Source organism: Eumetopias jubatus, unplaced genomic scaffold (genome assembly GCF_037043125.1).
Source record: "Eumetopias jubatus isolate StellerSeaLion01/CBP00866 unplaced genomic scaffold, mEumJub1_p1.0 scaffold_8, whole genome shotgun sequence".
NCBI lineage: Eukaryota > Metazoa > Chordata > Mammalia > Carnivora > Otariidae > Eumetopias > Eumetopias jubatus.
This window is the reverse complement of record NW_028274814.1, coordinates 117,984,596-118,011,159: the sequence shown is the minus strand read 5'-3', so window position 1 is coordinate 118,011,159 and position 26,564 is coordinate 117,984,596. Positions and strand designations below refer to the sequence as shown.

General features: G+C 37.1%; 1 protein-coding gene across 4 annotated transcripts in view; it reads right to left on the bottom strand.

Moving 5' to 3' along the window:
• The window catches only part of CFAP54 (cilia and flagella associated protein 54), a 296,408-nt gene that overhangs the window by 223,417 nt on the left and 46,427 nt on the right, over nucleotides 1-26,564 (bottom strand). For 3 of the 4 annotated variants that reach the window (XM_088025291.1, XM_028105379.1, XM_028105380.1), the window contains exons 13-19: nucleotides 25,556-25,690; nucleotides 24,435-24,585; nucleotides 20,002-20,078; nucleotides 12,470-12,598; nucleotides 11,974-12,100; nucleotides 3,285-3,371; nucleotides 3,073-3,194 (exon numbers count right to left, since the gene is read on the bottom strand). In XM_088025291.1, coding sequence (XP_087881417.1) covers nucleotides 3,073-3,194; nucleotides 3,285-3,371; nucleotides 11,974-12,100; nucleotides 12,470-12,598; nucleotides 20,002-20,078; nucleotides 24,435-24,585; nucleotides 25,556-25,690 — 828 coding nt within the window. Of the gene's footprint in view, nucleotides 1-3,072; nucleotides 3,195-3,284; nucleotides 3,372-11,970; nucleotides 12,101-12,469; nucleotides 12,599-20,001; nucleotides 20,079-24,434; nucleotides 24,586-25,555; nucleotides 25,691-26,564 lie in introns of all 4 variants that reach the window. The other variant, XM_088025290.1, reaches the window with a different exon arrangement.

Genomic DNA, 26,564 nt, shown 5'->3' with positions numbered 1-26,564 from the left:
CATCATTGTTTACGAGAGTACCCTAAGGACTGATCATTAAGCCTAACACTTGGATAAAAAACTACTGCTGAGGAGCAGAGGTGGCCATAGAAGTTTTCAGGACTTCTAAACAAATATTCTACATGTCCCTAGTTGGTCAAAATCCTTGGGGAGGACGCCCCATAAAAAATAGAGCCTCTACATGCATCTCATAAGTCTATCCTAAGAGGACATTATACTTAAAATTTTTAAGTTAAAATAGTTTCATTTAAGAGAAGAAAAAGATGCACAAGGAAAAAAATGTAAGAACTGTAGTCTTGTCACATCTCCAGTGTGTTCCCCAGTGTCAGTGGTAGGAAGACAGAGGCCTAACAGGAAAGAGCATATTTCGACAGTATAAGGACCAGACTGAGTCACAATAAAAAAAAAAAAAAGGAAAATCCCAAAGGTTTTATTCTCTCCAGCTCTGACAAGCCACAAGATTACTCCTGAGAGAAACAGTTCTAAAAAAGAAAGATGAGTTTTATTTGACATAGAAGTAGGACTGAAGTATTAGTATCCTCCAAGCACTAGACTGTAGCAAGTGGCCACGGAAGCATCTGTTGAGAAAATGGATCTAAACACACACCAAAGTCTTCCAACAAAGATCAGTCACCACTTGGCCTTGTCAGCTGAGACTGTCCAACACTATCATCAAACTCCTTCACTCAAATGCTGGAATTTCAATTATAATAAGGCTCTTCCCTAATACTGCCAGGACAGACTTCCCAACCTTGAACATTGATAGCATCTGTCCACCCAAAATCCTCAGACTTCCTCTCTGGTCTCACTTCTTACCCTCTCTTCCCAACAGCCCCCTCTCCCCTTTGCCATTTCATCTGTGCCTCTATGACACTGAATGACCTAGAGGACCACAAGAACTCTATGACCCTTCTAGCTTCAGGAACTTTGTACATGTTGTTTTCTCTTCCTATAAAGTCCTTTTCACCCTGTGTCTTCCTCTTTTTCTGGCTACTCCTGCCTATCAGTATTCAACTTCATGATTTCTTTTCTGGAAGTTTCCTTACCTATTACCCACTGTTTGATTAGGTACTCCTCTTCTAAATTCCCCTGGAATTCTTGCAGTTAAAGTATCTATGATACTGGGCGCCTGGGTGGCTCAGTTGGTTAAGCAACTGCCTTCGGCTCAGGTCATGATCCTGGGGTGCTGGGATCGAGTCCTGCATCAGGCTCCCTGCTCAGCGGGAAGCCTGCTTCTCCCTCTCCCTCCGCCTGCCATTCCCCCTGCTTGTGCTCTCTCTCATTGTCAAATAAATAAATAAAATCTTTTAAAAAAAAGTATCTATGACAGTAACCCATAATTACCTACTTACTTGTCTATGTTCCCACAAACTGGATTTATCTTGAAGGCAGGGACCACAAAAAGAAGGCAATCCATCAATATTTGTTGAATAAAGGATTTTTGTTTGTTTTTAATCCCCTGTACTCAGCATAATACCAGTCACACAGTCAATGTACAATAAATATTTGCTGAATGGATCATAAATACTCAAAAACATTTGTTGGATGAAGTAATGGACAGATGATCAGAAAGTGCTACATATCAGAAATCTTAAATTCCAATATCTTACTTTCTGACCTCAAACACTTATCCTTCCAGCTCTCTCAGATTCTGACTTTCTGGTCCCTGACCTCAAAGAGATGTCTTTGACATCTCAAGACATGTCAAGACACCCAGTCTCTTGACATCTCCATGCTCACCAAGTCTTTAAATACCTTGAAGGTATCACTTCCCTCCCTATTCAATCTGTACCCATTTTTATCAAGAACTTTTAACCCATACTTTCATTTGTAAAACTCTAGCCTTGTACAAATCTCTGCTGTCACAAATATTCTGCTGTCACAGCTACGAAAAATACTACACCAGGGTAATGCCGTACCACCAGGCAGATGGGGCCCAGTATAAATTCATGGTCTTCAACTTCAGCTAGAACTTTGTGCTGGCCAGTTCTTCAACTTCCTTGTCAGCTCGCTTATCCATTCCTCATCCATTCCACTCCACTCTCTGTCTTTTCTCTCCTCAGTCCAACTGTCCACCCTTGCTCTCCATTGTTGGCAGATATCCTTGCCTCCTACTTTATCAGATGATTGACATAAGAAGGCATAAACTCAACTCTCTGCCTCCACACTAATAGACTTACTCAAATCTACATTGATCTGTTCCTCCTTCCCTTTCGTATCAGAGGATGAGGAGTCGGCCCGGTAACCTACCCTCCACTGAAGATGAATCAGTTTATCTGTGTTTTCAAACTCATCTCCTTCCCTGTTCTAATAGGACTGTGCTCTATTATTAACCGCTCTCATATCTTCAATTTCTCTCTTTTCTTCTGGCTTTTCATACCCATTATATAAATATGTGGAACTTTTTCTCTTAAACTCTTCTTAAACTCTGTATCCTCTCCCTAGCTTTGACCTTCGTTTTTCTTTCTCTTATCAGCTAAACTACTTGTAGCATTATTCTCTACTTCACCATGTGCCATTCACTCAGCCAATACCATCAAATTTTTATGGGTAATACACAGGGACAAAGTTTTTAAAACTCCTCTAGCTTGAAATGTTATTACCCTCAAGAATTTAAATTCTAAAATGAACATACAATGAATCGGTAAGAAGACAGAGCAATTTCCAGGGAGAGTAAAATATAAATTAGCAATATCCATCTGAGAGAAGGCATCTGAGTCAATGGACTTGAAGTATCTTAATTCCATTGTAAGGAATACATTATACTAAGCATAGTGTCACGTAAGTTCTATAGTTTCCCTCATTTTTAATCCTTCTGATTTTATTTGGCTTCCAATGTAAGTTGTCCCTACAGAGAGAGGATCTCTCATTTCAGGAGAGTTCGGGACTAGTAATATAGATTAATTCCCCTGCACAAAACTGTTCTACTCAAAGAGAAGACTAGATATAGGGAACCTGAAAGTTCATAATCTAATGATAAGGGCAACACATTATTTTTAGCAAAGTGAACTAAATCATTCATTTAACAAAGGTTATATGTCAGGACTAAAAAAAGGAATGGCACGTTGTTACCATCAAAAAGTTGTGTGAAGATGTAGAGGCTGCATCTTTCTCAAATATTAGAAGAGCTTTCTGCATCAAGTAAATTGCTTTGGATAACTTATTCTTCCTTATTTTATTCATTACATTCAATTCTGAAACAGAAAACAAACATTTTATCAAAAGGGAAACATGAAAATTATCTTTAAAAGTTTTCAGCAACAGTTTATCCCAATTTTAATTACCTGTAAAAGAGTCAATGCTTCTAGGTTGTTTTAGTTTTTCTGGACCTTTGGTAGATCCATGTTTGCTAACAGTTGGAGTCTGCAAAACTGAAGAAGGAAGAGGAGAGTGCCATTACAATTAGATTTGTGTCCAAGAAAGGAAATATTTTCTAAACATTAAAGGTAACTATTTGTAAAATTATTGCTTCCTCTCATATGTCATCTTTTTTTTCATTAATAGATAAAAATTCAAACAAATCTATAATGACAAACTCTCTTCTATTTGCCACAGTATGCCTGAGGACATGAAAAATATTTAAATTATAGATGGGGAGGGAAGCTGGCAGAAGAGTAGGGGACCCTCGATTCATCTGGTCCCTTGACCTTGAATTCAGGTAATATCTTTCAATCTGGCTCCCTGCTTGGCGGGGAGCCTGCTTCTCCCTTGGGGCGCCTGGGTGGCTCAGTCATTAAGCATCTGCCTTTGGCTCAGGTCGTGATCCCAGGGTCCTGGGATCGAGCCCCGCATCAGGCTCCCTGCTCCACGGGAAGCCTGCTTCTCCCTCTCCCACTCCCCCTGCTTGTGTTCCCTCTCTCGCTGTGTCTTTCACTGTGAAATAAATAAAAAATCTTAAAAAAAAAAATATTAAAGGGGATCCTGTAAGGGAAGAGAGAGCCCAACAGTAACATAGACCAGAAAGGAACAGAGACAATATAGAGAAACAGTGACTTTAAAAATAATACAATGGCACTACATTCATATATTTCAACAGTTACTCTGAATGTAAATGTGCTAAATGCTGCAATCAAAAGACACAGGGTATCAGACTGGATAAAAAAGCAAGACCCATCCATATGCTGTCAACAAGAGACTCATTTTAGACCCAAAGACACCTCCAGATTGAAAGTGAGGGGGCAGAGAACCATTTACCATGCTGATGGACAACAAAAGAAAGCTGGGGTGGCAATCCTTATTATCAGACAAATTAGATTTTAAACCAAAGACTATAGTAAGGGATGAAGAGGGACACTATATCATACTGAAAGGGTCTATCCAACAAGATCTAACAATTATAAATATTTATGCTAACTGGGAGCAGCCAATTATATCAACCAATTAATAACACAAAGAAATACATTGATAATAATACAATAATAGTAGGGGACCCCACTCACAGCAATGGACAAATCATCAAAGAGAAGATCAACAAGGAAAGAGAGTTTTGAATGACACACTGGACCAGATGGATTTCACAGATATATACAGAGCATTCCATCCTAAAGCAACAGAATACACATTCTTCTCGAGTGCACATGGAACATTCTCCAGAATAGATCACGTACTGGGTCACAAATCAGGTCTTAAACAGTATCAACAGATTGAAATTATTCCCTGCATATTTTCAGACCACAATGCTTTGAAACTTGAACTGACTCACAAGAGGAAATTTGGAAGGAACTCAAATACTTGGGAGATTAAAGAGCATCCTACTAAAGAATGAATGGGTCCACCAGGGAATTAAAGAAGAATTTTAAAAATTCATGGAAACAAATAAAAATGAAAACACAACTGTTCAAAACTTTTCGGATGCAGCAAAGGCAGTCCTAAGAGGGAAGTACATAGCAATGCAAGCCTTTCTCAAGAAACTAGAAAAGTCTCAAATACACAAGCTAACCTTACACTTAAAGGTGCTGGAAAAAGAACAGCATACAGAACCTAAACCGAGCAGGAAAAGAGAAATAATAAAGATTAGAGCAGAAATGAATGGAATAGGGATGACTGGGTGGCTCAGTCGGTTAAGAGTCTGCCTTCAGCTCAGGTCATGATCCCAGGGTCCTAGGATGGAGTCCCACATCGGACTCCTTGCTCAGCAGGGAGCCTGCTTCTCCCTCTGCCTGCCACTCCCCCTGCTTGTGCTCTCTCTCTCTCTGTCAAATAAATAAATAAAATCTTGGGGAAAAAAAGAAATAAATGAAATAGAAACCAAAAGAATAGTAGAACAGACCAACAAAACTATAAGCTGGTTCTTTAAAGAATTAATAAGACCAATAAACCCCTGGCCAGACTTATCAAAAAGAAAAGAGAAAGGATCCAAGTAAATAAAATCATAAATGAAAGAGGAGAGATCATGACCAACACCAAGAAAACACAAACAATTTTAAGATCATACTATGAGCAACATGCCAACAAATTAGGCAATCTGGAAGAAATGGATGCATTACTAGAAATTTATAAACTACCAAAACTGAAACAGGAAAAATAGAAAACCTAAACAAACCTATAACCAATAAGGAAATTGAAGCAGTAATCAATCTCCCATCAAACAAGAGTCCAGGGCCAGATGGCTTCCCAGGGGAATTCTACCAAACATTTAAAAAAGAACTAATACCTATTCTTCTGAAGTTCTTTCAAAAAATAGAAATGGAAGGAAAACTTCCAAACTCATTGTATGAGGCCAGCATTACTTTGATCCCAAAACCAAAGACCCCACCAAAGAGAATTACAGAACAATATCCTTGATGACCATGGATGCCAAAATTCTCACCAAGATACTAGCTAATAGGATCTAACAGTACATTAAGAGGATTATTAACCACCACCAAGTGGGATTTATTCCTGGACTGCAAGGTTGATTCAACATCTGCAAATCAATCAATGTGATACACTACATTAATAAAAGAAAGAACAAGAACCATATTATCCTCTCAATAGATGTGGAAAAAGCATTTGACAAAGTACAGCATCCTTTCTTGATTAAAACTCTTCACAGTGAAGGGATAGAGGGTACATACCTCAATATCATAAAAGCCATCTATGAAAAACCCACAGTGAATACCATACTCAATGGGAAAAAACTGAGAGCTTTCCCCCTAAGGTCAGGAATACGGCAGGGATGTCCACTATCACCACTGCTATTCAACACAGTACTAGAAGTCCTAGCCTCAGCAATCAGACAACAAAAAGAAATAAAAGGCATCCGAATCGGCAAAGAAGAAGTGAAACTCTCACTTTTTGCAGATGATATAATACTTTATGTGGAAAACTCAAAAGAGTCCACCCCAAAACTGCTAGAACTCATACAGGAATTCAATAAAGTGGCAGGATATAAAATCAATGCACAGAAATCAGTGGCATTTCTATACACCAACAAGACAGAAGAAAGAGAAATTAAGGAGTCGATCCCATTTACAATTGCACGCAAAACCATAATATACCTAGGAATAAATCTAACCAAAGCAACAAAGGATCTGTACCCAGAAAACTATAGCATACTCATGAAAGAAATTGAGGAAGACACAAAGAAATGGAAAAACGTTCCATGCTCATGGATTGGAAGAACAAACATTGTGACGATGTCAATGCTACCTAGAGCAATCTACACATTCAATGCAATCCCCATCAAAATACCATCAACATTTTTCAAAGAAATGGAACAAATAATCCTAAAATTTGTATGGAACCAGAAAAGACCCTGAATAGCCAGAGGAATGTTGAAAAAGAAAGGCAAATTGTAGCATCACAATTCCAGACTTCAAGCTCTTATTACAAAGCTGTAATCATCAAGACAGTATGGTACTGGCACTAAAACAGACACACAGATCAATGAAATAGAACAGAGAGCCCAGAGACGGACCCTCAGCTCTATGATCAACTAATCTTCGACAAAGCAGGAAAGAATGTCCAATGGAAAAAAGACAGTCTCTTCAACAAATGGTGTTGGGAAAATTGGACAGCCACATGCAGAAGAATGAAACTGGACCATTTCCTTACACCACACACAAAAACAGGCTCAAAATGGATGAAAGACCTCAATGTGAGACAGAAATCCATCAAAATCCTAAAGGAGAACACAGGCAGCAACTTCTTTGACCTCAGCCGCAGCAACTTCTTCCTAGAAACATCGCCAAAGGTAAGGGAAGCAAGGGCAAAAATGAACTATTGGGACTTCATCAAGATAAAAAGCTTTTGCACAGCAAAGGAAACAGTCAACAAAACCAAAAGACAACCGACAGAATGGGAGAAAATTTCTCCAAAGAGGACATCCAAATGGCCAACAGACACATGAAAAAGTGCTCAACATCACTCGGCATCAGGGAAATCCAAATCAAAACCTCAATGAGATACCACCTCACACCAGTCAGAATGGCTAAAATTACCAAGTCAGGAAACAACAGATGTTGGCAAGGATGCAGAGAAAGAGGAACCCTCCTACACTTTTGGTGGGAATGCAAGCTGGTGCAGCCACTCTGGAAAACAGTATGGAGGTTCCTCAAAAAGTTGAAAATAGAGCTACCCTACAACCCAGCAATTGCACTACTGGGTATTTACCCCAAAGATACAAATGGAGTGATCCGAAGGGGCACGTGCACCCCAATGTTTATAGCAGCAATGTCCACAATAGCCAAACTGTGGAAAGAGCCTAGATGTCCATTGACAGATGAATGGATAAAGAAGATGTGGTATATATATACACATATATATGTATATATATGTGTGTGTGTGTGTGTGTGTGTGTGTATATATATATATATATATATATATATATATATACACAATGGAATATTATGCAGCCATCAAAAAATGAAATCTTGCCATTTGCAATGACGTGGATGGAACTAGAGGATATTATGCTAAGAGAAATAAGTCAGTCAGAGAAAGACATGTATCATATGATCTCACTGATATGAGGAATTTGAGAAACAAGACAGAGGATCATAGGGGAAGGGAGGGAAAAATAAACAAAATGAAACCAGAGGGGGAGACAAACCATAAGAGACTCTTAATCTCAGGAAGTAAACTGAGGGTTGCTGGAGTGGAGGGGGTGGGAGGGATAGGGTGGCTGGGTGATGGACATTGCAGAGGAAAGGTACTATGGTGAGCACTGTGAATTGTACAAGACTGATGAATCACAGACCTGTACCCCTGAAACAAAAAATACATTATATGTTAATAAAAAAATTTTTTAAATAAATAAATATAAGAACTGGAACCATAAATCCCCTAGAAGAAAACATAGAGAAAATTCTTCTTGACATTGATCTTGGCAATTATTTTTTCTGGATAAGACACAAGTAATAACAACAACAACACAAAACACAGTAAAAAAGCACAAGTAATAAAAACAACAAAATTAGTAAATGGGAGTGCATCAAATAAAAAAGCTCTGCACAGCAAGAGAAAAAACCAACAAAATGAAAAGGTACCCTACAGAATGGAAGAAAATATTTGCAAATCATATAACTGATAAGGATTAATATCCAAAATATTTAAAGAACTCATATAACCCCAATAGTAAAAAAACAAACTATGGAGAGAGGAACTGAATAGACATTTTTCCAAAGACGACATACAAATAGCCACAGGTGTATGAAAAGATGCTCAAAATCACTAATCATCAGGAAAATGCAGATCAAAACCACAAGGTACCATTTCACATCTGTTAGAATAGCTATCATCAAAAAGACAAGAGATAACAAATGTTGACGAGGATGTGGAACAAAGGAAACCCTTGCACACTGTTGGTGGGAATGGAAATTCGTTCAGTCACTGTGGAAAACACGATGGAGGTTCATCAAACAATTAAAAATAGGGGCACCTGGGTGGCTCAGTCAGTTAAGTGTCTGACTCTTGATTTTGGCTCAGGTCATGATCTCAGGGTCCTGAGATCAAGAGCCGAGTCTGACTCTGCGCTCAGTGGAGAATCTGTTTGAGATTCCCTCCCTGTGCCCCTCTCCACCCCCAGCTCTCTTTCTCTCTCCCGCTCCCTCCCTAAAAATAAATAAATAAATCTTTTTTAAAAAATTAAAAATAGAACTGCTATATAATCCAGCAATCCCTTTCTGGGTGTATCTCCAAAGGAAATGAAAATAAGTTCTCAAAGAGATATCTGCTCTCCTGTGTTCATTGCAGCATTATTCACGATAGCCAAGATATGTAAACAGTATCTATCAATGAATGAATGTATAAAGAATATGTGGTGTGTGTGTGTGTGTGTGTGTGTGTATATATACACATATATGTACATATATATACATATACATACACACATATATATACATATATACACATATATATACATATATACATATATATAGTGGAATATATATTCCACTATATATATATACACATACATATACACATATATACATATATATACACATATATGTATATATGTATACACATATTCCACTATATATACACATATATAGTGGAATATATATACATATATACACATATATACATATATATACATATATAGTGAACTATATATATGCATATATATACATATATATATACACACATATATATAGTGGAATACATATATATATATACACATATATATATAGTGGAATATTATTCAGCCATGAGAAAGAAGGAAATCCTGCCATTTGCAATAACATGGATGGACCTTGATGGGCATGATGCTAAGTGAAATAAGTCAGACAAATACTGTATGATATCACTTACATGTGGAATCTAAGAAAGCTGAATTCATAGAAACAGAGTAGAGTGGTAGTTACCAGGCGCTAGAGGGGAAGTGGAAGGAGATGGAGAGATGTTGGTCAAAGAGTACACACTCCCACTTATAAGATGAATAAGTTCTAGGGATCTCATGTACGTCATGGTGATTATAGTTAATAATACTGTAGTATATACTTGAAAGTTGCTAAGTGAGTAAATCTTAAGTGCTCTTACCACAAAAAAGAAGTGGCAACTATGTGACATGATAGACATATTAGCTAACATTATGATGGTAATAATTTTGCAATATCTTAGTGTATAAAATCAACACATTTGTGCACCTTACGCTTACATAATGTTATCTGTCAATTATGTCTCAATAACCTGGGGAAAAAAGTTTGCACTCAAAAATTAATTAATTGCCTAGCCTTTGATTAAATCTATTTAGTTGTATATATGATGTGACATCTGAATGCTTTATTTTTTTTTTAGGTTTTTATTTAAATTCCAGTTAGTTAACATACAGTGTATTGTTAGTTTCAGGTATACAATTTAGTGATTCAACACTTATATACAACACCAGGTGCTCATCACAACGCATGTACTCCTTCATCCCGATCACCTATTTAACCCACTCCTATCCACCTCCCCTCTAGTAACTATCTGTTTGTTCTCCATAGTTAAGAGCCTGTTTCTTGGTTTGCTGCTCTCTTTTTTTCCCCATGATGGTTTGTTTTGTTTCTTAAATTCCACATATGAATGAAATCATATGGTATTTGTCTTTCTCTGACTGACTTACTTAGCTTAGTATAATACTCTATCTCTAGCTCCATCCATGTCATTGTAAATGGCAAGATTTCATTCTTTTTTATGGCTGAGTAATATTCCATTATATACATACACCATATCTTCTTTATCCATTCATCAGTTGATGGACATTTGGGCCCTTTCCATAGTTTGGCTACTGTTGATAATGCTGCTATAACAGGGTGCATGTATCCCTTCAAATTAGAATGCTTTAGACAGAAATCAGAGGTCGTATTAGGCTGGAACACTTAGTACTATTCTATAATTAGTCAGTAATTTATAATGGAGTAGTTGTTAAATGAATACTGGCTATATAATCTTGCCAAGAGTAACTTGGCTTTATCAAAATTTAACCTCAATTTTTATACATAATGATGTTAAATCTTATTTTGAAACTTGAGTAAATGTATTATCTGTATGCACACCATTATTACTATTGACATCTTTTTAAAAAATGGTTTGAACTCTTTATCTAATAATGAGGCCAAAAAAACTTAGATCCAAGTCATGTGTGCTCTGACATTAATGTCAGAGATGTCTTTCTAAGTTTTTCAATACCTTCGAGGATAAATATAAACCCCTTAGCTATTCAAGATTTAACTGTGATCTACATCACTAGGCTTATCTGTGTTGTACTCTCAGGTGTGCTCTTTATTCTAGCCATAAGAGAATTCCAGCAGTTCCTAAAATGCACCATACAATTGTTGCTTTCCAGTTTGCTAAAGGCTAGTTTCTCTATCCAAATGACTGTTTCCTTTTCATTCTTCATAAAGATATTTTCTAGCCTTCTGGTCAACTATCCCTTCTCCCAGGAAGCCATCCCTAACTCTTGTTTATTATAGATACTCCTCTTCTGTGTGCCCACAACAGAAACTGAGCCCACTTCTGTTACATTTATTAATCTCAACTGTTACAATTGGCTTACTTACTAGAAGCTCAAAATTAGAGGTTGTATCTTATTTATACCAAACATAATATGGTTCCTGGATCTTAATAGGCACTCAATAATTATATTTGCTTGATTGAATTAACAAAATATCGGTAATTTACTATAACTCAAACAAAATTAATTAATTTACTTTTTTAAGATTTTATTTATTTATTTGACAGAGAAAGAGATAGGGAGAGCAGGAACCCAAGCAGGGGGAGTGGGAGAAGCAGTCTCCCTGCTGAGCAGGGAGCCCGGTGTGGTGCTCGATCCCAGGACCCTGGGATCATGACCTGAGCCGAAGGCAGATGCTTAATGACTGAGCCACCCAGGCGCCCCTCAAACAAAATTAATTTAATTTTTTAGAATTATACTAATTGATTTGCTATGCAGGTTATAAAGCAATAATGAAAGGTATCTATTGATATTAAGCAGGGAAAAGAAAAGAAAACTCTTCTTGAACTTATCTTAAAATTGATGCAGAACAAATTATTTGCTTTGATCACTACTACCTTGCAATTGGTCAAGAAGCACAACAGCTATACGGTGCTGGGCTTGAATTAGTTCAAGATGCAAATCCATCATGAAAGAATTTGGTGTGACTGGTTTGCAAATGTCTCCATCTATGTCCTGGGTGTACTTTGGTAGGATTGAAGCAAAAATAAAAAAAGAAATACAGTTATCAAAACATACTAAAAATAGCTCTATCCTATTACCACTCAAGTTATCATTTTACTCTACGCCATTAAATTCTGCTCACTTCTCAACTCTTTGCAATCTGGTTCACATGCTAATAAACCTGCTTTTCAAGTTCACCAGTGGCCTCTTCAGTAACAAATTTAAAGACTCCTCACTCTCCTTGATTTCTTCTGGGAAGAGGGGAATAGATTTCTGGCCTATGAGAATGAGGCCACCACAAATCACGCTTTGCTCACCTACTTGCAAAGCCAGCCCTCTTCCTAGCTAAGTAACAAACACTTCAATTTCATGTAAGAGTTTCCCATTTACCTTGGCATAGCAATGGTCAATCACTGATGATCCATTTGGCAAAGTAGTTAACATGCAATTCAAATTTATTCCATCAATTGCTTTGTCAAGAAGTTCATAAGCCAAAAATAACTGTTCCACAGGTTTCTTCTAAAGTAATTTTATAAACAAAACAGAAAAATAACACGTAAGGAAAAATCATATACAACATTTTCAAACTTCTTTCAATAATAATTCAAACCAAGTAATAAATTTAAATAGTCTATCCAATATCAACAATGTTATATTTTTTACTAAGTGTATTTGTCTTTTTTTTTAAGATTTTATTTATTTATTTGACAGAGAAAGAGATAGCGAGAGAAGGAACACAAGCAAGGGGAGTGGGAGGAGAAGCAGGCTTCCCGCTGAGCAGGGACCCCGATGTGGGACTTGATCCCAGGACACTGGGATTATGACCCGAGCCGAAGGCAGACGCTTAACTGAGCCACCAAGGCACCCAGTGTATTTGTCTTTGATTAAATGTGGAGTATTACTGATAAAAGTGAAATAATAAATACAATTCATCATTTTTCCAAATATAAATTAAGCTTTTCATAAACTTGTATATATCTTCCTTTTGTGGTTTTCAAAATTCTGACTGTACCAAATGTATAGGTAAATTTTTAAAATACAACCCTCATAATTTGTCATTTTCACACACTTCATTTTGAAAGTTAATTTTTTTTTAAATCTCAGAGCTGGAAATTTAGATGTAGAGGCCATCAAATCCAATGGTGTATATCATGATTTTCAAAAACTAAATATCTTTACATTCTAATTATTCTCATAGAGAGACAAATACTGAGAATAACATAACGAGCATCTGGCTTTGTTCAAACTTTCAAATTTCACATATTTCTCCAGAAAATTTTTAGGAAATAAAGCAAACACATACGTGCAGATAATTGAAACCCTCTATAGAACTGTCCACATGACAATCTTTTTCTCTGCTCCTAAAGGAAGCCACTGTGCTTTGGTTTTTACCATTATTTGGTATGTTTTTAAACTTTACCACATGTGTATCTATTAACAATATGCAATATTGCTTGCCTACTTTTTAATTCTGTCAGAAAATTTTGCAGTTCACTTTATACGCTCAAACATATGTTGTTGCAATTTTTTCATGCTGGTGTATGTAACTCAATGTGTCGAGTTTGGTTAGGAACACAGAACAACTGGAGATACTCGCAAGCAGAAAGGGATTGGATACACAGAAATAGAGGCGTCTATCACTGTTGGAAGGCCTGGGGGGACAAAGGCCAAGGAAGCTGCCAGTGACAATTTGGCTGCATGCACGAGCCTCTGTGAATCTAAGAATCAAGGAGCAGCTGACAACAGCTGCGAGTGTCTGTCACACCACGAGCGCCAAGTGAATTGCAAGAGCTTGCCCAGCACCTCTGGTAAACAAACTTCTTCCATCTGCCGCTGCCAAGTAAGAACTCTGTCTTCCCTTCATTATACATTCCTGCAAATGCCCTTCATTGGAAGACTAACCTAGAAGCACGCAGAAATGAGATGCTGGGAAATGCAGTTCCAGCTTTTCCCCTGTGACAAAAGAAGGTGACTAAAGAAGGGAAGGGTAAGGATGCCAAGCTGACTCTAGTTCAAGCCCACACTAATTCATTCATCCTCACGACCACAATGAAATGGTGTGATGCTGAGGAACATGTCACAATATATTTATCCACTCTTCTACCGATGGGCATTTAGATTGCTATTACTAAAAATGTGTAATGCATTGTACGAGTCTGTGGATCGAGACAGGCTGGTATTTGCTTTACAGTCCTTATGCCTTTTTTATCTGCTTTCTTTCTCAGCTGACTATCTAAGATCTCTAGGACATGTTGAATAAAAAATGACAGCTATCCTAGGTCATTACCTCAGTATAAAGGGATTGATTTTAATCTTTTACTATAGGTATAACATTCATTACAGGTCTTTGAATGATACCCTTTATGGGAAAAAAAATTATCCTCTATTCCTGACTTAAGAGTTATTTTTTGGGCGCCTGGGTGGCTCAGTCATTAAGCGTCTGCCTTCGGCTCAGGTCGTGATCCCAGGGTCCTGGGATCAAGTCCCACGTCGGGCTCCCTGCTCAGCGGGGAGCCTGCTTCTCCCTCTCCCACTCCCCCTGCTTGTGTTCCTGCTCTCCCTATCTCTCTCTCTGTCAAATAAATAAATAAAATCTTTTTAAAAAAAGAGTTATTTTTTAAAGATGGCTGTTGAATTTTGTCAACTGCTCTTGTTGCATCTTTTTATCTAGTGAGGTAGTCGTATTTCTTCCTGTCGTCTGCTAATGTGGGGTATTGCATTATATTTTCTAATGTTAAATCATCCTTGCATTCCTGGAATATACACAATTTGATTACACACATCCATTCAAAGATATATAGATATATATCTCCATTCAAGAATCACAGGCCCAGGGAGGTTCTCATGCAACTCAAGTAATGTAAATTCAAAAAACAGACCTACGTGAAGGCAGGCCCAGGATTATAAATCATTAGGAAGAAAGACTCTCTCCCACCCACCCACCTCCTGTACCCATGTGGAGATACCTCCCCATACAAATAGGCAGACTGGTTTTCTTCTGGTCTCCATTCTCTAGAATGTGGTCTTTTGGAGGTCATAATTTTAATGTGTAAGTCTCAGTTCCAAACCCCCATCTTTCATGTGCCCAAGCTTCATATCTTGTCACTGAATGGCTGTTAATCTGAGCTTTTTTATAACTGAGCCCATCAACCAACTGCAGCATCTACTCATAAAATGACCATTCTAGTTTTCAGTTCCCCTTTCTGGGCCCCTGGAATTTATCTTACTTTCTTGTGAGCTCCACAATGTGCTTGAGGATATTTGTTCAATTCTGCCCAAAATTTCTAGGTGCTTTGCAGCAACAGGGTTTTCAGCTCACCCAGTTTGCCCTTTTTCCAGAAACAGAAGTCTCTAAGGATGCCTTTTTAACACCAAAAAATTTCAAAGACCCTCCTCCACACGCACCTACATTCTATCATCAACATCATCACCATCACTATCACTTTTGTTATCTTTGTCATGATCATAGCTAACATTTAATTAAACTATGTTCCAGATACTGGGCTAAACGCTTTACATGGACTAATTTTTTAATTACCATTATCCTATGAGGTAGATACATACTAATTATTGTAATTTTACAATATATTTATTGAAAGAACTAGCTGCTATGTATTCAGTAAAACTTTTTAATAAGCTTTGAATGTGATTACAATAAACATCTCATTTTTTTAAATAGTTGCATGTATATATGCAAGATATACAATTTATCCCACCTACAATCTCAGATAGGTGAGCATACAGATTTTGGATTCTCCTTACAATAAATTCTCACTTCTCTCCATTTCACTCCCCTCCAGATGGGTCTGAGACCCTAAGTTAAGATTCAGTGCTCTACATAAAACATAAGAAAAACTGAGTAGCTACCATGTGCCAGGTACTGGTTTCTGCAACATTACCAATACCTCATTTAAACTATATAACTTAATACCAGTAGAATTGATTCTATTGTTATAATTTCACAGATGAGGATACTTATATTCAAACAGATGAAATAATTTGCTCAAGATCACACAGTCAATTTAGAGCCAAGATTCAACTCTGGGAAAGAGAAACCCTCCTACACTGTTGGTGGGAACGCAAGTTGGTGCAACCACTCTGGAAAACAGTATGGAGGTTCCTCAAAAAGTTGAAAATAGAGCTACCCTATGACCCAGCAATTGCACTACTGGGTATTTACCCCAAAGATACAAATGGAGTGATCCAAAGGGGTACATGCACCCCAATGTTTATAGCAGCAATGTCCACAATAGCCAAACTATGGAAAGAGCCAAGATGTCCATCAACAGATGAATGGATAAAGAAGATATGGTATATATATATATATATATATATATATATATATATATATATATATACACACACAATGGAATATTATGCAGCCATCAAAAAGAATCTTGCCATTTGCCACAACGTGGATGGAACTAGAGGGTATTATGCTAAGCGAAATAAGTCAATTAGAGAAAGACATGTATCATATGATCTCACTGATATGAGGAATTCTTAATTTCAGGAAACAAACCGAGGGTTGCTGGAGTGGTGGGGGGGTGGGAGGGATGGGGTGGCTGGGTGATAGACATTGGGGAGGGTATGTGCTATGGTGAGCGCTGTGAATTGTGTAAGACTGTTGAATCACAGACCTGTACCTCTGAAACAAATAATACATTATATGTGAAAATAAAAAAAAAAAAAAAAAAGGAGATAGTAGGAAGGGGAAAATGAAGGGGGGGATATCGGAGGGGGAGACGAACCATGAGAGACTATGGACTCTGAGAAACAAACTGAGGGTTCTAGATGGGAGGGGGTGGGGAGATGGGTTAGCCCAGTTATGGGAATTAAAGAGGGCACGTATTGAATGGAGCACTGTGTGTTATACGCAAACAACGAATCATGGAACACTACATCAAAAACTAATGATGTATGGTGATTAACATAACATAATAAAATAAAATTTTAAAAAATTTTAGCATCTGGTGAATCCTTAGGTCACACCAACAAACCACCTGTACTACATCTACCATATGCCACAGTATAGCTGGGCAGGTTGCCTACCACACAATTTTAGGGGGTACCATTCATGCTGTTATCATCATAGACTTGTATATTTATTTTGGCAATTACCCAGCAAATGGCAATAAATCATATCAAGGAAAGGGTACATTTTTCTAATTTAAATAAGAGTAGCAATAGTTCATAAACGGTCTTCAGCTTCATTTGAGAAAACTGCCACCTTCTATGAAACTCATTTTATTTAGTGGCTTTAATTGCCAGAAATTTTCCACCTGAAGCTAAAATCTAGCACTTTGTAACTTCTATTACTATTCTTATTCCTGCCCTATGAAGCCTCAGAGAATAAGTGCTGGCCCACTAAGCCAGTGATTCTGAAATTCTAGTTTCCTTAAGAATCTATCTGGGGACGGTGCCTGGGTGGCTCAGTCGGTTAAGTGTCTGCCTTGGGCTCAGATCATGATCCTGGGGTCTTGGGATCAAGCCCCACGAAGGGAACCTGCTTCTCCCTCTCCCTCTGCCGCTCCGCCTGCTTGTTCTCACTCTCTCTCAAATAAATAAATAAATAATCTTTAAAAAAATAACCTACCTGGGGGAATTTTAAGAGGAAAATACCTGTAATTATAAACTTTTAACACCCCACAACTGAAATTATGATTCCATATGCCTTAAATGGGAAATAGAAAGCTGTATATTTAGCAAGCACTATAAATGATCCCTGGAAAAACCATTGGCAGACAGCTATTATGCCTCCTCAATCTCTTGTGAATTTCAAACATACTGTCCCCAATTTAAGATTTCTCAACTCTAGCTCTCTCAAGACACAATGCTACATAAAGAACTCAAAATTGCATTCCCTAAAACCTATCATTAGAAGAAAGTAAATTCAGAATGATCCCTCAGTCCTCTAGTATATTCATGATATTTGATTGGTACCCAGTTACAGGACTTGCATATTTTATGCATTAGAAAAATGTCTTTTATACAAGTATCCTGAAGAAACTTTTTTTTAAAATCAAACATAGCATATTGACTAAATACCTGGACGTTGAAGGCAATACACCTAAGTTCAAATCTACTTACTATGCAATCTTTTTTTTTAAATTTTTTATTATTATGTTATGTTAATCACCATACATTGCATCATTAGTTTTTGATGTAATGTTCCATGATTCATTGTTTGTGTAAACACCCAGTGCTCCATTCAATACGTGCCCTCTTTAATACCCATCACCAGACCAACCCATCCCCCCACCCTCTCCCCTCCAGAACCCTCAGTTTGTCTCTCAAAGTCCGTCGTCTCTCATGGTTCGTCTCCCCCTCCGATTCCCCCACTTCATTCTTCCCCTCCTGCTATCTTCTTCTTCTTTTTTTTACTTACTATGCAATCTTGAGCAAGTTAGATGTGTAGCAAAAATCATCACTATGACTACCACAAATCAACTGGAGTGAATCTCACAAACACAATACTGAGATAAAAAGCAAGCTGCAGTCACACTATGACTTTATATATATATATATAAATTTAAAAGCAATACTCCCTACTTTCTGGGAAAAACACACATACGTAATAAAAGTATGCCTGGAATTTACAGTCATTATATTTAGAATACCAGTTACTGCTAGGCAGGAAGAAAGGTGATATGATCAAAGGAGTTAGTGGACGAGTTTCAACTGTACTAATAATGTACTGTTTCTTAAGGGGAAATGGGTCTGCCTTATAACATTCTTTATAATTTTATGACATATATTTTAAATTGATTTTTCAGAGAAAATATAGCAATTATGAGTAGTAACATTTAGCAACAGGAAAAGTGCCAATGAAATAATGTTAGGAAAAAAACATCAGAATGCTACTATGCTAAAAAATATAAAAAAAGACTAGAAGAGAATACAAAAAATAATATTTCAGTCTATATAGTGAAATTGCAGATTTTTCATTTTTATACCTCAAAATATCCTGTTAATAACAACTTTTATAATTTAAAATTATAATTTTTGAATTAATCAGGCAAACAAAAATATAGATCACTGGCTTCCTCTCTAGAAAAGTATTTTTCAATAGTAGTCCATGAACACTAGTGTCCTAAGTAGTTATTCCATAGGGCGTAAAATGGGTTTTATTTTCAAGTAATGGAATATATGGTATTCTATATCTTCTTGGAAAACTACAATGCTCATAAGCAAATGAAGGCCTCTGAGAAGTCTTATAGTAAAGAACCTGTTGTGTTTAATCCAAAGTCACCCAAAGTTACTTGACTCTGGCATCCTTTTCTGAAGCACAGTATTAGCATCACATAGGACAGACTTGACCAAATGCTATTCTAGTTCTTGTCTATAAATAAAAGAGTGTTTATAACATATATGACATGGTTCCCTAGACTCCCATTCAGATCTATAGAACAACACAATCTCTGATGGACAGAAATAATTCAAACATTGTAAGAAAAACATAATCAAGAAGAGGAATAGCTATTTATCTCCCTTACCCCCTTTCTTCTCTTAAGGTAACAATCACTAAGAACTTGCCCAGTGCCAGGGACTGTTCTAAGTATCTTTTCAACAGGTAAAACTCATTGAATCCATCAGAGGAATATGCTGAGCAGGACCTTTCTGCTCCATGAGTCTATGAATCACAACATATTAAAAATACCAGTGGTAATGTAACTACAAATCCTTTTAAGATAATTTACCAGGTTATTTTTAAAGCTGATTGGGATTTCTTTTCTACAGTAAAAGCAAAAGGTAGAAAATGTCCCCTGTAGTTTTCAATGTATGTAGACACTGTAAATTCTCAAATATTAAATATTCAAAATTATTTCTATAATTAACCATTACATATTTACAAATTCAATATTATTGGAAAATCTAAATTCACGTTTTTAATTGTATTTTCTAAAATATCTTTGCAATACCTTTAGTATTGGAAGAATTTCTATGTTCCCTCTCGAAATCCCAAAGAATTCACCAGTTCCTTTTCTTAAAGGTATCTCTGTGGGGGGGAAAAAAAGGAAAAGAAGGAAGGAAGGAACAGAAGAGGAAGGAAGGGAAGAGGAGAAGAAAAGGGTAAAAGTAGGAAGAAGAGTGAGAAGGAGAGAAGAAACAAAGGGAAAGAAGGAAGGACCAGAGGAAAGAAGAAGAGGAAGGAAAAAAATGTCAACATAGCAGGGAATCATAGTCCTAAAAAATGTTATGCCAAATCGGTTACCTTTTTGATTACTCATGATTTTAGAAATGATTCAACACTCAGAAGTTGACTAAACACAAAATTATTTCTTCCATATAATTACATTTTGTCTTTATATAAGTTAATTTAAAAGCATCTTGCAGTATAACAAACAGAATTAAAAATCCTGATTATTAACAGGTAATATTATGGTAAAGAGACTGGTCTTTCTATAAGGTCTATAAAGTCCATTGAAAAGCATTCACAAAACAGTGTAAAAGCCTTATGAATTTGGACAAATATCAGACAAGTCTGGTTTGAGTGAAACAAAAATAAATCATAAATATATGGCAATGCTAGTTCCCTATTTTAAAATGTACTCAATAATTTAAATAATCCATTACTTAATAAACAGTCCAATAAACATTTTGAATCAGATTGCCATAATTAATATACAAGAATGACTTGTACTTTGTATTTTTATGTGCCAATAAGATTATGATAATAATGTTGGAAAAGTTGTAAGAATTTATATATCTAAATGGGGACAACCCCTTATATAAACATAGATTTTTCTATTTATAAATGGATCATGCTCCAATATCAATTAGTTCTTTAGAAATGAAACACTTCAGCAAAGAATCAACAAATTGCATTTAATTTATAATTAAACAGAGTATAAAATACAACAAAACAATAGTCTCCCAAAAGTAATAATAAACAAAATAAAATTGAATAAGAAATAGACTTCAAAAAAAAAAAAAGTAATCATTGGGCCTTTTGTTTTCAATAACAGGTAACCTGGAAAAATTCTCCTGACTAGAGACCACTAGAAAAGCTGAGGGGCACCTGGGTGGCTCAGGCATTAAGCGTCTGCCTTCGGCTCAGGTCGTGATCCCAGGGTCCTGGGATCGAGCCCCGCATCGGGCTCTCTGCTCTACGGGGCGCCTGCTTCTCCCTCTCTCACTCCCCCTGCTTGTGTTCCCTCTCTCGCTAAGTCTCTCTCTGTCAAATAAATAAAATCTTTAAAAAAAAAAAAAAGAAAAGCTGAAAAAATTTTATTTCTTCATCTGTAAGCAAAGAAGATCATGAAAATATAAATATAGAGCTAGGATCTTGAGAAAAGAGTATCACCTGGATCTTGGGAAGAGAGCCCAGGGACTAAAGAATGGCATTAGAGCTACCTTCCCAACTGAGGACTTTTGTCAATTCTGAAATGGAAAGCTGAGAAGCTGAGTAATGCTTCTGACAGCCCTGAGAACTAAAGCAACAGAGATTAGGATCCAGAGCCACTAAGAGTAAGAAGCCAGAAGAGGCTGCATCCCAGGACTTAGGGTAAATGGAAAGTAAGTCAACAGGAGAGCATCTCAGCTTCAAATTATCTTAATTTCTCAAACTGGACTAATAGGATCCTAGAGTAATAATGTCTTCATGCATCTAGTAAAAGCAAGCATAATCTTCTCTGGAAGAACATTAACCTCATCTTCTAAGGCTTCAAGTTATTTCTATATTTGGCAAATATAATGTCTACCACACAATCAAAAATAGCCAGAGTAACCAAAAAGCTGATGAAGTAATTCTTCACTTAAGAACTCAATATAGTAAGTGCAGGAGGAATGATAGAAGTTTGAAGCCCTTTCTGGCTTCTCACTCCCACTCCTCCAGTAGCCTTCAATCAATGACAGATAAAAGTTGTATAAATATCTCAACCTCCCAGCTCTCTGGGGCAGGTTCTATACAGTCTCCTAGAGGTGTCTCATGGGAAAAAGTCCTAAACCTACAACAGTAGCCTTCTCCTTAACTTACTGTACTTTGTATTGCCTTCCTTTCCTTTTCTGTCTCACTTCTCCACACGACCACCCTGCTTCCCTAGATAACTACTTCATTCAACAACTTGTCTCAGAATCTACATCTGGGGAAAACAACCTAGGAAAAAGGTCAGGCTGACAATAGCTGAACTCACTGGTAAGTCTTTACAACACAACATGTGGGATAACTAGGCATTATATGCTTCCTGATTCAACACAACAGGGAGTAAACAGCACCACCTATGAAGTATTCTTGCCAAGCGTATAAGATATTGGCAGGAATTCTTTTTGATAAGATACCACTTGAATCTAAGCAAGCCTCTAGATCCAACTACCAGCTAGAGAAACAAGTTAATACCACAAAGACACAAAGAGCCAAATCCAGAATGTGGGGAATCCTACAAGATGACAAATCAATTTCTTCAAAAAACAAATGGCTTGAAAGGGGGAGGAGGAAAGGAACTGTTATAGATTAGAAAGAGAGACTCAAAAAAAATGTAAGAAAGTAAAATGTACGAGCTTATTTGGATCCTGATTGGAACAAGCCAACTTGGGATTTTTTTTTTTTAATTAATTTATTTATTTATTTAACAGAGAACGAGACAGCGAGAGAGGGAACACAAGCCGGGGGAGTGGGAGAGGGAGAAGCACTGTATATAGATACAGCTATATAGCATTTAACATGTGCCAGGGAACATTCTAAGAGCTCTATATACCTACTGCAATGGACTGAATGTGTCTATCCAAAATTCCTGTGCTGAAATTCTAACTCCCAATGTGATAATATTGGGTGGGGGTGGGAGGTGGGGCCTTCAGGAGGTAATTAGACATGCGGGTGACGCCCTCAATATTTTTAATTTAGTCAGGGACATAGGAATTTTCCCCTAATTTTGTAAAGTATAGTAATAATGGCATTATAGTTTTGTAAAACAAAACAAAATACTTATCTGTTACATAGACAAACCAACACATACACACACACACACTGAGGTATTTCCTGGTGAAATGACATGATGTCTGCTTTGAAACACTCCAGAGGAAAAAATGTGTTACAGGAAGAAATGAAATAAGATTGGCAAAATGTTCATAATATTGGTACTGGATAATAGGTACATGGTAACTTATTTCATCTCTCTCTATTTGAAATTCTGCATAATAAAAATTTTAAGAAAGGAAAGGTATTTTAAGACAGGACATTTCAAAAAAAATAGGACTTCAGACCATTGAATGTATTAGATAGCCAGAGACCTTTAGCCAGTAGTTCTCAAACTTTGATGTATACCAAAATCACCAGATAAACTAATAAAGACTAGAAAGGCCCAGGCTAGATGAAGTAGGATAGGATCTGGGCCTTTGTATTTTTAACAAGTTCCCAAGTGATACTGATGCCAATCAAAATTTGAGAACCATGGCTCTAAACTTCCATCTGCTAAGCCACACTCAACAACTGAGGACAGCAGAGCAAGATTAATGAATCTCTGGGAAAACAATTACTATGATAATTACTTTACTACAAAGTCCCTCAAATGTGATACCCACTATGTAAGAGGGGCAGAAGAGGAAAGGAAACACCCACTAACCACACCACCTTACTCCCTACATATGGGTTACTTTCTAAAACAGATGGTTCAAGGGTTCAACCACATGCTGAAGAAAGAAGGTCAGAGCATAAGGCTGTCCTTTGAGAGAAGGAACCTTCTGGAAGGAGAAGAATGCTGGCAGAAAGGGATTGGGGCAGAGAGAGTAGGGAGTGGGTGGGAAATGAGAACAAAAAAAGACGAAGATAAGAGGAAAGGGGGAAAAGAAGAGGAGAAATAAAATAAGTGAAGCCAACAAATTTTAAAAGGAGGGAATCAGAAGATAGGAGAAAATTAAAAAGGAGATAAAATGTAAAACACTGATCCATTCAACAGACATTTATTTAAGTTACCAGTCTGTGTGGGGCAGTGTGGTGGTTACCAAAAATATAACGGCAACCAAAACATGCTCTCTTCCTTCAAGCAACATACACTCTATCGGGAAATGGCAGAGGAGGAAAGGGGATAAAAAGGGGGAAAGAAAAGTAAAAAGAAAGAATGGGGAAGAGGAAGGGAGGTGAAAGTGGTAATGAGGAATGGAGAAGGGGAGTACATGAGTGAGGAGAAGACAAAAGACACTTATGTGCCATGGAACCATACAGCATATAACCGTTGTATGGTTATTTCTTGGTTAAACCTCTGTTATTTCTATCTCTGGTTATAAATCATCAAGGAAGCATAATACTGAAATGCCTAGCTTCCGTTCACAGCAGTTATTCTTTTTTCCAATTTATACTTACACACTCATATGTGTATATGTATATTAGTAACTTCATACTTTTCATTCATTGTATTACCTAGAGATTTTTTAAATTTTCTTCGTGGGTTTCCTAATAACTCCAATATTTCACTTAATCGCAACGTGACCTCTGCTACCACCACAACATCAATGTCTTCCATTTTATAGCAGTGAATTACTTCATTTATCTGCCACAGAAGATAAACCCACTAAAAAGAGACAATCAATTAAAATATTACATTGTTGAGTCACATTTTTTTAAACTTAGGACTTCCTTGAAGTCATCATCTTCTAGACACATGGAAATGTTAGACAGGTAGACACCCCCTTATTGGTACATCTTAATTATAAACATCAATGATCCTAATCAATCTGTTTCTATAAACTCATAAAGAAGATTCACCTAAGCTTACAATCTGCATATCTATAGCCATGATGGAACATTTAACATCTTTTTTTAACATATCAGTAAAGATGATCAGTATCCTCAAAGTTCTCATTCCCCCTCACAAAGCAGCTGTCGTGATCACTCCCCGAGTCTTCCAAAACAGTGAGGGGGAGGCAGCTGTTTCAAGCTCCATGCTAAGTGCCTTCAAATCTGTCTTTCATGCCTATATCCCCCCAAAGCTTAGCACATAAAATTAGCCATCACACTTTAGGAACTAAAATGAGGAAACAACATTACTTTTTCACTCCATTACCTTTTCAGAGGACATGGTAAAAAGCCCATGTACCCTATGTACAACACATCCAATATGTTACTGTTAAAATGTTTCCTCCTACATTCCCTGTTTACAATATTCACCTGCTCAACTTTCTCCTTTCCATGAAAGAGCTCTTTGAAATAGTCTAAAGATATTATTGCAGAAAAAAAACCCTAAAACTCCTTATCTATTTGTATTCTCTATTATTAACCTTCTTAATGAACTTATCCAAGTTCATGTAACCTTAAACGCACTACATTTATTCCTCTCTTAGAAACCTGAAATACCTTCCCACTCCCCAAAACTAAACTGCAGAAGTGCAGAGAATACACTTAGAAAAAGGCTCAGTCAGCACCACATTTAAAGAATGGTAGTTATGCAGGTGGATAAACAGGGAAAATTTAGATTTGAAGTGTGCATCACAACTTAAATTAGCAGTAATAAAAAGCAAGTGAAAGGAAACAAAAAGGAATACTTTATTAGTACTGATTTTCTGGGTGAATTTTGCATAGTCATTTCTGGGCATATTGATCCTCTGAATTCCTAATTTGCATTTCTGCCATAGGAACATTATCGTGTCCACAACGATTTCTTTATCAGGCTGAACATTCTGAAAACAAAAACAGTAAAGTAATGGTAAGAATAAGATACACTGTAGATACAGCTATATAGCATTTAACGTGTGCCAGGGAACATTCTAAGAGCTCTATATACCTACTGCAATGGACTGAATGTGTCTATCCAAAATTCCTGTGCTGAAATTCTAACTCCCAATGTGATAATATTGGGAGGTGGGGCCTTCAGGAGGTAATTAGACATGCGGGTGACGCCCTCAAGAGCAAAAATAGTACTCTTATAAAAGGGACTCCAGAGTCTGTCACTTTCTTTCTGCCGAGCAAAGACAGCTATCTATGAACCAGGAGGTGGACCCTCACCAGGCACCAAATCTGCTGGTGCCTTGATCTTGGATTTCTCAGCCTCCAGAACTGTGAGAAGTAAGTGTTCCATGTTTAAGCCACCCTGTCTATGGTATTTTTGTTATGGTAGCCCATACAGACTAAGACTTATACCAATTTATTTAATCTTCATGACAACTCTATGAAGAGAGTACTACTATTATCTTTTTAAATTTTCTGTGTTAAAATAATAAAGAATGGGGAGGGGGATGAATTGTAAGGGGAGAGGGAGTAGGGAGCTGGGAAAGGATACAAACAAGGAGGAAAGAGAGACATAAAGAAACCAAGAGAACATCACACTGTGTATCAATAGATACCATGAGTATAACGAATACATCTCCTCTCAAATCAGTTATTTGGCTCTTTTCAAAAGAAAAATATAACTAGGGGCGCCTGGGTAGCTCAGTTGGTTAAGCAACTGCCTTCGGCTCTGGTCATGATCCTGGAGTCCCGGGATCAAGTCCCGCATCGGGCTCCCTGCTCAGCAGGGAGTCTGCTTCTCCCTCTAACCTTCCTCCCTCTCATGTG